The 11,965-nt window shown below is 36.7% G+C and overlaps 1 protein-coding gene across 2 annotated transcripts in view; it reads right to left on the bottom strand.

The window, feature by feature from the left end:
- Positions 1-11,965, bottom strand: part of LOC111155025 (protein phosphatase 2 regulatory subunit B''alpha) — a 154,524-nt gene that overhangs the window by 55,643 nt on the left and 86,916 nt on the right. For both annotated transcript variants that reach the window (XM_022515038.1, XM_022515039.1), the window contains exons 7-9: positions 9,652-9,808; positions 7,251-7,299; positions 6,354-6,443 (exon numbers count right to left, since the gene is read on the bottom strand). In XM_022515038.1, coding sequence (XP_022370746.1) covers positions 6,354-6,443; positions 7,251-7,299; positions 9,652-9,808 — 296 coding nt within the window. The remainder of the gene's footprint in view (positions 1-6,353; positions 6,444-7,250; positions 7,300-9,651; positions 9,809-11,965) is intronic.

Raw genomic sequence — 11,965 nt, 5'->3', positions numbered from 1 at the left:
GAATTTGCAAACACCAAACCAGCTCTACAGGAAATATTGAAAGGGGTCCTCTAAGGAAAGAGAGACCCTAAAAGTAGTAGATCAGAAAGGAACAGAGACAATATACAGTAACAGTCACCTTACAAGAAATACAATGACACTAAATTCATATCTCTCAATAGTTACCCTGAATGTTCATGGGCTAAATGCCCCATTAAAAGACACAGGGTATCAGAATGGATAAAAAAATAAAACCCATCAATATGTTGCCTACAAGAAAGTCATTTTAGATCCGAAGAGACCTCCAGATTTAAAGTGAGGGGGTGGAAAAGAATTTACCATGCTAATGGACATCAGAAGAAAGCAGGGGCAGCAATCCTTGTATCAGATCAATTAGATTTTAAGCCAAAGACTATAATAAGAGATGAGGAAGGACACTATATCATACTCAAAGGATCTGTCCAACAAGAAGATCTAACAATTTTAAATATCTATGCCCCTATCGTGGGAGCAGCCAACTATATAAACCAATTAATAACAAAATCAAAGAAACACATCAACAATAATACAATAATAGTAGGGGACTTTAACAGTCCCCTCACTGAAATGGACAGATCATCCAAGCAAAAGATCAACAAGGAAATAAAGGCCTTAAATGACACACTGGATTAGATGGACATCACAGATATATTCAGAACATTTCATCCCAAAGCAACAGAATACACATTCTTCTCTAGTGCACATGGAACATTCTCCAGAATAGATCATATTCTCGGTCCTAAATCAGGTCTCAACCATTATCAAAAGATTGGAATCATTCCCTGCATATTTTCAGACCACAATGCTCTAAAGCTAGAACTCAATCACAAGAGGAAATTTGGAAAGAACCCAAATACATGGAGACTAAACAGCATCCTTCTAAAGAATGAATGGGTCAACCAGGAAATTAAAGAAGAGTTGAAAAAATTCATGGAAACAAATGATAATGAAAACACAACGGTTCAAAATCTGTGGGACACAACAAAGGCAGTCCTGAGAGGAAAATATATAGCGGTACAAGCCTTTCTCAAGAAACAAGAAAGGTCTCAAGTATACAACCTAACCCTACACCTAAAGGAGCTGGAGAAAGAACAAGAAAGAAACCCTAAACCCAGCAGGAGAAGAGAAATCATAAAGATTGGAGCAGAAATCAATGAAATAGAAACCAAAAAAACAATAGAGCAAATCAACGAAACTAGGAGCTGGTTCTTTGAAAGAATTAATAAGATCGATAAACCCCTGGCCAGACTTATCAAAAAGAAAAGAGAAAGGACCCAAATAAATAAAATCATGAATGAAAGAGGAGAGATCACAACTAACACCAAAGAAATACAGACAATTATAAGAACATACTATGAGCAACTCTACGCCAACAAATTTGACAATCTGGAAGAAATGGATGCATTCCTAGAGACATATAAACTACCACAACTGAACCAGGAAGAAATAGAAAGCCTGAACAGACCCATAACCAGTAAGGAGATTTAAACAGTCATCAAAAATCTCCAAACAAACAAAAGCCCAGGGCCAGATGGCTTCCCAGGGGAATTCTACCAAACATTTAAAGAACTAATTCCTATTCTCCTGAAACTGTTCCAAAAAATAGAAATGGAAGGAAAACTTCCAAACTCATTTTATGAGGCCAGCATCACCTTGATCCCAAAACCAGACAAGGATCCCATCAAAAAAGAGAACTACAGACCAATATCCTTGATGAACACAGATGCGAAAATTCTCACCAAAATACTAGCCAATAGGATTCAACAGTACATTAAAAGGATTATTCACCACGACCAAGGGGGATTTATTCCAGGGCTGCAAGGTTGGTTCAACATCCGCAAATCAATCAATGTGATACAACACATTAATAAAAGAAAGGACAAGAATCATATGATACTCTCAATAGATGCTGAAAAAGCATTTGACAAAGTACAGCATCCCTTCCTGATCAAAACTCTTCAAAGTGTAGGGATAGAGGGCACATACCTCAATATTATCAAAGCCATCTATGAAAAACCCACCGCAAATATCATTCTCAATGGAGAAAAACTGAAAGCTTTTCCGCTAAGGTCAGGAACACGGCAGGGATGTCCGTTATCACCACTGCTATTCAACATAGTACTAGAAGTCCTAGCCTCAGTAATCAGACAACAAAAGGAAATTAAAGGCATCCAAATCGGAAAAGAAGAAGTCAAACTATCACTCTTTGCAGATGATATGATACTATATGTGGAAAACCCAAAAGACTCCACTCCAAAACTGCTAGAACTTGTACAGGAATTCAGTAAAGTGTCAGGATATAAAATCAATACACAGAAATCAGTTGCATTTCTCTACACCAACAACAAGACAGAAGAAAGAGAAATTAAGGAGTCAATCCCATTTACAATTGCAACCACAACTCTAAGATACCTAGGAATAAACCTAACCAAAGAGGCTAAGAATCTATATTATAAAGTACTCATGAAAGAAATTGAGGAAGACATAAAGAAATGGAAAAATGTTCCATGCTCCTGGATTGGAAGAACAAATATTGTGAAAATGTCTATGCTACCTAAAGCAATCTACACATTTAATGCAATTCCTATCCATCCATTTTTTTCAAAGAAATTGAACAAATAATCCTAAAATTTATATGGAACCAGAAAAGACCTCGAATAGCCAAAGGAATATTGAGAAAGAAAGCCAAAGTTGGTGGCATCACAATTCCGGACTTTAAGCTCTATTACAAAGCTGTCATCATCAAGACAGCATGGAACTGGCACAAAAAGAGACACATAGATCAATGGAACAGAATAGAGAGCCCAGAAATAGACCCTCAACTCTATGGTCAACTAATTTTTGACAAAGCAGGAAAGAATGTCCAATGGAAAAAAGACAACCTCTTCAATAAATGGTGTTGGGAAAATTGGACAGCCACATGCAGAAAAATGAAATTGGACCATTTCCTTACACCACACACGAAAATAGACTCAAAATGGATGAAGGATCTCAATGTGAGAAAGGAATCCATCAAAATCCTTGAGGAGAACACAGGCAGCAACCTCTTCGACCTCAGCTGCAGCAACATCTTCCTAGGAACATCGCCAAAGGCAAGGGAAGCAAGCAAAAAAATGAACTATTGGGATTTCATCAAGATCAAAAGCTTTTGTACAGCAAAGGAAAGAGTTAACAAAACCAAAAGACAACTGACAGAATGGGAGAAGATATTTGCAAACCACATATCAGATAAAGGGCTAGTGTCCAAAATCTATAAAGAACTTAGCAAACTCAACACCCAAAGAATAAAGAATCCAATCAAGAAATGGGCAGAAGACATGAACAGACATTTCTGCAAAGAAGACATCCAGATGGCCAACAGACACGTGAAAAAGTGCTCCACATCACTCGGCATCAAGGAAATACAAATCAAAACCACAATGAGATATCACCTCACAGCAGTCAGAATGGCTAAAATTAACAAGTCAGGAAATGACAGATGCTGGCGAGGATGCGGAGAAAGGGGAACCCTCCTATACTGTTGGTGGGAATGCAAGCTGGTGCAACCACTCTGGAAAACAGCATGGAGGTTCCTCAAAATGTTGAAAATAGAACTACCCTATGACCCAGCAATTGCACTGCTGGGTATTTACCCTAAAGATACAAACGTAGTGATCCGAAGAGGCACGTGCACCCGAATGTCTATAGCAGCAATGTCTACAATAGCCAAACTATGGAAAGAACCTAGATGTCCATCAACAGATGAATGGATAAAAAAGATGTGGTATATATACACAATGGAATACTATGCAGCCATCAAAAGAAATGAAATCTTGCCATTTGCGATGACGTGGATGGAACTAGAGGGTATCATGCTTAGCGAAATAAGTCAATCGGAGAAAGACAACTATCATATGATCTCCCTGATATGAGGAAGTGGAGATGCAACATGGGGGGTTAAGGGAGTAGGAGAAGAATAAATGAAACAAGATGGGATTGGGAGGGAGACAAACCATAAGTGACTCTCAATCTCACAAAAGAAACTGAGGGTTGCTGAGGGGAGGGGGGTTGGGAGAGGGGGGAGGGGTTATGGACATTGGGGAGGGTATGTGCTATGGTGAGTGCTGTGAAGTGTGTAAACCTGGCGATTCACAGACCTGTACCCCTGGGGATAAAAATACATTATATGTTTATAAAAAAATAAAAAATTAAAAAAAAAAACAAAAAAAATAAGGATGCATACTTATTGTCATGGAAATACACTGTTATGTGAAAAAGTATGTTACAAATCTATATAGTATGATAGCATTTAGCATAGTATATCTTTTGGTGCAGGAAGAAAGAGTGAAGGAGGAGGAAAAGGAGGAGGAGAGAGAGGGGATAGAGAGGGAAAGGGAGGGAATAGTGAAAGGATACATACCAATGTTAAATATGGGTCATGGAATTATGAATAAATTTTATATTAAGGTTTTGAATGTATTTTGTATTTTAAAATACTTAATGTGTATGTGTGATAAAACAATAAATTTAAAAAAACTAATCCAGCAGAAATGAGCAAAAGACTTGAAAAGGAAGTTGCCTAAAATGAAATAGAACTGACTAAATACATATGAAAAAAAATTCAGCCTCATTAGTAATCAAATGCAAAATAAAATAATATTAAATTTTTTATTTTTCAAATTGGAAAATATTTTTAAGAGGAAAACATCCTGTGTTAGTAAGGGTTATAGGAAATATGCTCAGTACCTTGTTGATAAAAGTATAAAATTATACACTTTTTCTAAGGAGCAACTTAATAATTTTTATAAGTGCCCTTAAAAATGTCTATACCCTTTTAACTTAACAATTCCATTTTGGGGAATTTATGTTAGTGAAAAAAGTAGTGGATGTCACAACCATTTAGCTATAACTATTGTTTTGGAAAGCATTCCATAAAAATTTGGGAGTGTATGGTAATTAACACTTAATCCAATGGAACTAATCTAAATATCTAAAAAGTATGTAAAAATATATAATAAAAGAGACTATACAATATACACTAACTTTTAATAGTCTCTTATTCTGCGTGTTAGAATTATTAGTATTAAAATTTATTTTCCTCTGCTTATCCATGTTTTCTAAATTGTCTATAATGGACAAAAAATTATTCTTTGAAATGGAAAACAAAGCTATTTAAAAATAATCTAATAGGCTGCCAAGAAATAGCTTAGTTTTCTTTTTTTTTTTTTAAAGATTTTATTTATTTATTTGAGAGAGAGACAGTGAGAGAGAACATGAGCGAGGAGAAGGTCAGAGGGAGAAGCAGACTCCCCATGGAGCTGGGAGCCCAATGTGGGACTTGGTCCCGGGATCATGACCTGAGCCGAAGGCAGTCGTCCAACCAACTGAGCCACCCAGGCGTCCCTCTTTTTTTTTTTAAGATTTTTTATTTATTTATTTGACAGACAGAGATCACAAGTAGGCAGAGAGGCAGGCAGAGAGAGAGGAGGAAGCAGGCTCCCCGCTGAGCAGAGAGCCCGATGTGGGGCTTGATCCCAGGACCCTGGGACCATGACCTGAGCCGAAGGCAGAGGCTTTAACCCACTGAGCCACCCAGGCACCCCAGCTTAGTTTGATTTCTACTTCCTTGATTTCCAAACTATGTATCCAACATTTAGGTAACCTCTAGACCCAACATACAGACAGCTGAGGCAGTTATACTAGCAAGCAGCACCAAGGACTGTAGCCTCTCCGTCCCTTGGTACTAAGCACAAACTATGTGCTGGGTACTATGTTAACACAAGCTGGGAATAAAAGAAGAGAGGGACCTAGATTTTGGCTTAAATTAGAGATAGATTAGTGGCAAGAAACAGATGTGTATGTTTACAACTACAAATCAAGGTATGTTTGAGTGTGCCAAGGGAAAGGAGAGATGATTCTAATTTGTCTATAACTGTCATCCACAATTTGTTTCTTTCCCTCTCTAATTTACTACTGAACCATCAAGATGGAAACTCTTAATATATATTCCCACATTCCATATAAAAGCTTCCTGGTCCTACTTAACTCTTAGGGCCAGCTCACATGTCACTTCACCTTTGTTTCTGGGGGTAAAAGCACTTCTCTTGATATGCTGTGACTATGCATTGTATCTGAGAGGGCAGACACTAAGTCTAATTCATCTTGGTGCTCCTAGATCAAGATGGCATCCACTGAGTATACATCATGACTTTTTTAAGCTTTGTTCAAGTGTTTGACATTCCTGGCAAAGGAAACTTAGAAGTCATACCAGCTTGAATCACTAAACTCTACCTCTGAAACTAATAATACACTGCAAGTTAATTAATTGATTTTAAGTTAAAAAAAAAAAGTCATACCTGGTTGGGTTCCTTTTGTCCTCCTCAGAGATCAAAAACCAAACAAAGTCTGCATAGCTCATTCTTCCCTCTTTCTGTACTGTTTTTCCCCTGAAGAAAACACATGGTTATAAAGTTTCCTAAGCAATCATTCAGATAAATTTAGTAGGATGACAGACTAAGAAATAAAGCAACATCTTTTTTTTTTTAATGATTTTATTTATTTGACAGACAGAGATCACAAGTGGGCAGAAAGGCAGGCAGCGAGAGAGGGGGAAGCAGGCTCCCTGCTGAGCAGAGAGCCTGATGTGGGGCTTGATCCCAGGACCCTGGGATCATGACCTAAGCTGAAGGCAGAGGTTTTAACCCACTGAGCCACCCAGGCGCCCCTAAAGCAACATCTTTCTTTGGAAATTAAGTCAAAGAAAAATTAGAAGGCTGGAAACCTAACAAAGAGTGTCCCTTCCATTGCCTATATTGTTTGCAAAGGCCTGGAGGATGAAACCAGAAGACATATGCAGGTAAGAAGAAAGCAGTCTGGTTTCCAATATGAATGCAAATAATCACCAATACTGTTACCTGTATTTAATGGACTAATGCCCATAAATTAAAGAATCACTACTGTCTTGTATGAAGCCACGGTATGCAGGAAGCCATGCTCAAATAAGACTGCTAAAGTGTTACCTGGAATTTATTCATTTTTCCTTAAAGAGTTCATTATTTGAGAAAGAGAAAGAGCAGGAGGGGGAGTGGGAGAGGGAGAAGCAGGCTTCCTGCTGAGCAAGGAGCCCAACATGGGGCTGGATCCCAGGACCCTGAGATCATGGCCTGAGCCAAAGGCAGAGGCTTATTTAACCCACTGAACCACTCAGGTTCCACATCCGTAATTCATTTTTAAACTCAGATGCTTTTTCTTACCTTGTTACTGCCCCAGAGAATATCCTTTCAATAATTCTGTTTGATGAAGCTAAATGTAAACAAAAGGGTACAAAGCGAGTTAGAAACATGTTGCATAAAGGCAATATTTTTGGCAAATTTCTTTTCAATAGCAACAAGCTAAAACATAATAGTCTTCCATAATGAGAGGTTAGGAGTATTTAAGTTTTTACCTATGTATAATTTATATTTCTGAAAGAATCTGAGGCAGCATAATCAATTAATCAGTCACTACAAAAAAGAACAGGCAAATGATTATGCCTGATAGCTGGGATGTATTACCGTAGCTGAGTGCCAAATTAGTTCTGAACATCAGGACAACGAAGACAAAAACGTATAGAATTTGTATTGATCCTCTTATCCAATAAGACAACTTTTCCTCTAAAACAAGACAAAGTTTATCCTATCATGAAATTCAAGGGGAACTGACTGGCAGCTCGTAATATAAGGGACTTTGAGTGAAACAACAGAAAATGCTTTCAAGTAGAATTTTATAGAAGATACCTAAACATACCACAAACATACTTTTCTAATATTCTTATTCCATATAAGTCCAGAACATAACAGAATATATCATTTGAGAAATTCCATCAGTAAGTTTTACTCAGAGAGAGATACAATTATACTTTAGACAGTATACTACTTTTGATGATAGATCCTAGAGAATCTATAGCAGTGTACCTCATTATTGGTTCAAAATAACCAAAGGCTTTACTTTTAACTAAAAGGATATGCCAGTACAGCTCAGACCCATGGATTTGGTAAGGACAGGAATCTTTCTTTTAAGTGCCCCAGGCAATGGCATGTATACTACAATTTCAAAACAAGGGATGAGTCATTAGAGAGTTAGTAGCTACCAGCATCTAATTCTTCTGCACAGAGTTAGGTAGAGTTAGTTAGAGTCAGTCCAAGGTAAAATTAGTTTGGCTGAAGATGTTAGGAATATGGGGGTCAGAAGAGCCATGTCTGGCCAAAAAGCTTATATAAGGATCCTCTATACTTTGTTGAACATTGGTTTACGGGGTTAATAATTTGTACTAGATAGACAAATAGAGAGCTGTATAGGAAAGGCATGGGATTTAATTAAAAAAAAAAAAAAGGTCTTTTTAAAATTTGTTAAGTTTAGCCTAAAATTGAAGATCATGCTGTCCCATTTAGGACAGGTAGGTGCACCAGCAATTAGGTGGTCTCAGTGACACCTTCATCATGCAGGCCTAGGTGTATATATACAATATTTTGGGACTTGGTGAGAATTATGGTATATCAGCCAGAAAGCATGCTTTAGAGCCTGTAAGGTTTTGCATGACCATATGTTAACACAGATGATCTGGTCACTGGTGATTAGAAGGTGCAGAGCTAATAAAGCTGACCTGATACACCTGTGAATATTTCCATTTTTGTGCTATTCTGGTGACAGGAAGATTACGACTACTTGAACCAGGGGGTAGAGTACTAAACAAGTACTGTTTGTTTATCAATAAGTACACATGAGTATTTTCTCTTGATACCTTATTGGGACCTGAGAATTGAGAGGGAGAACTCTTTCTTATATATGGAAAGTTCTATGAAACTTGACATCATATAGAACGAGCCTTTTCTTAAGATATAAACGGTTAATCACAGATATACCAAATAACAGAAGTGAAATTCAACACATTTGTTTAAGGTTTGTACTTTCCTACATCTAAAAGGCTAAAGGCTGATTTTAAAAAAATCAGCAGTGCTTGAGAAGACATTTAAGAATAGATCAGGGACAATCTTATGAGAAAAAAACCAAGTCAATGTATTTTGGTGCTTGGTGAAGAACAGTAAATCATCAGGTAATAGTTTCTAAGTTTACTACTGGTAAAAATGAAGCAAAGGGGGTAATATCATGTGATATGTGATATTTTTGCTTTCTGATACAAGAAAGCACACAAAATTCATCTGCAGGGAAAATACTCAGGAACTAAATTCCAAAAAGTAAGTTTTTATGATTCCTGGAAAACAATGTCAAGTTAGAAACATTTTCATCCTTGGCTATTCATAAACACTGTAAAATGGGAAATTTATAAGGGTATATATACATTCTCTTTCAAATAAACTTTACATAGGTATGAATCTTATTCATCATTAGAAAATAAACATCACTATAAAGACTCAGCAATTAATCAAAACAAAGACTCTAATTGCTTACTTACTCTAAGTCCCTTCTCCTATACTTGCTTTCTAAATAAAAAATTAATACCTTCACCCATTCCCCCACTTAAAATTTCTTGGTTCATTAAAGAGGACTTGATTGGATAAAGAATTTAAGAAATGGGAATTTATCATTCATATAACAATTCATATAACTCTTGCCTTTTTCAAAATAGCTAAGTTTTAGCACGTATAAAACACTTACCCTGGTCATTGTATCGAGATAGATCAGCCTGGCTGATGTAGAGGTCATGATCACTATCTAGTTCCCAGAATTTACAATAAATAACGTAGAAATGTTCATAGGAGAAGTAATCTGTGATTTGGTTTATATCTTCCTCTTCTTCCAAAAGGGCTAGAGTCTGAAATAGTATGAAGAGAAAGATTAATTTATTTTAAAATTATGAAAACCAGCTTTGGCCGTTATATGGTCTAGTAAAGTTTAATTTTAAATTGAATTAAAATTTTTGGTTTGGGTACCAAACCAGGAACCTCTTCCAAACTTTAATCAAGTGATCAATCTATAAGCATTTATGAGTTCTGTATTACACTTAGCAAAGGGTTAGATGCGGTGGAGGATTTAAAAGCAAGGAAAGGGAAGGACTGTTACCAAGGAGACCGTAGCCCATCAAAGGTCCCCAGAGTAGCAAGCCAGAACAATTAGACAACAGGCTGAATTACATGGTCATAAACTGACACTGCTTGTAACTTTCTAAAATTATGAAGAGTGAGCATCTATTCTATTATGTAGAGTAGAAATCCACATATAGGGTTTGGCTTTGTAATGAGATCAAGTTTACTGTGAAGGTGACTTATACATAGCATCGTGCTGATGTGTGGTGGCCTGGCAAAGAAGACATAGGGATGGAGCTGCAGGGTCCTGTGCTGGAAATTAACTCTGGGGTTCCCCTGACTCACTGAGTGTCCCTATGGAAAACACCAGAAACAATAATTTTGAACCCAGAATTCTTACAATTCTTGTAGTTATCATACAAGTGGGCAGACAAATGAAGATGTTTTCAGAAATGAAAGATTCAGAAAGAATGATATAAGAAGCCATAAAAAACCTTCAGAAATAGAAAAAACAAAATGAGATGGCAGAAATCAGATCAGACAGATCAACAGTCACAGTAATGTAAATGAATTAAGTATCCATATTAAAGTATTTTCAGATTAAGTATAAAAACCACCCCCCCAAAACATATCTAGGTATGCGCTATCCGTAAGAGATAACACTAAAATAAAATTTAAAAGGCGGTTTTAAAAGAAGTACAAATATATGCTAGCTAAATCTAAACAAAAAAAAGTGCCAATATTATTGGAAAATAAAATGGAATTCAAGGTGAAAAATATTACAAGGGAGAGAGGTGACTGTTTCATAACGCAAATAAATTGCTTCAACGATAAATTATGTTCCAAAATGTAAATACTGGGAGACCAATTCTGGCAAGTTGAGAACATAAACTGTTATAGTAAAACGTCTTTTTTTTTTTTTTAAGATTTTATTTATTTATTTGACAGAGAGAGATCACAAGTAGACAGAGAGACAGGCAAAGAGAGAGAGAGGGAAGCAGGCTCACTGCCGAGCAGAGAGCCCGATGCGGGACTCGATCCCAGGACCCTGAGACCACGACCTGAGCCGGAGGCAGCAGCTTAACCCACTGAGCCACCCAGGGGCCCTATAGTAAAACGTCTTAATGGAAGATTCTCTTGCCAGTAAAAATTATAAAGACTCCACAGAAACAAAGGAAAACCATGATGTGGTAAATGCAAAATCTGGGTTAAGATTACACATAATAAGAATTCTGTAAAATCCTAAAATCTGCACATTTATATGAGCCTAGACAAAAATGCTATTAGTTGTATTAGGGCGATGAAATATGATTTTTCTGTTTTCCAAACATTGCTTGTAATGTTTTATTTTATAAAATGCTCTTTAATATGTATAAAGGAGAATACATACAATAAAACAAATCTTGAGAAGGAGCTCTCATTTTCCCCTACTAGATTATCAGAAAATGAAAAAGACAGAAAACTTGTGCTATTGATGAATGTGTTTTTAAGTATGAACTAGTACAGGTTTTCAAGAGACTAAGTTGGCAGGATCTATCAAACTGAAAACCACACTGGGGCAACTGGCTGGCTCAGTTGGTAGAGCGCGCAACTCTTGATTTTGGGGTTGTGCATCTGAGTTCCATTTTGGGTGTAGAGATTACTTAAAAATAAAAAATCTTAAAAAAAAAAAACCCCTGAAAATGCATATACCATTTGATCCAGGATCTCCCCTCCAGTAGTCTATTCTAGAAGAATTCTTACCTATGTACACACAGAAGGAAAGTATAAGGATGTTTACTGCATCATTGCAAATAGGAAAAACCTGACAACAACTTAAACATCCTCTGTAGGGGAATATGTAATTTAGTTATGGCAGAGCCATGCCATAGATGATGCGGCAGTTAAGATTTATATGCATGGAAATGAAAAGATTGTTAAGATATGCTGATAGTGGGAAAAAAAAC

This window comes from Enhydra lutris, unplaced genomic scaffold, assembly GCF_002288905.1.
Source record: "Enhydra lutris kenyoni isolate GAN:26980312 unplaced genomic scaffold, ASM228890v2 scaffoldscaffold39, whole genome shotgun sequence".
In the NCBI taxonomy this organism is placed as follows: Eukaryota; Metazoa; Chordata; class Mammalia; order Carnivora; family Mustelidae; genus Enhydra; species Enhydra lutris.
Note: the sequence above shows the minus strand (reverse complement) of the source record. Positions and strands in the feature narration are given on the sequence as shown.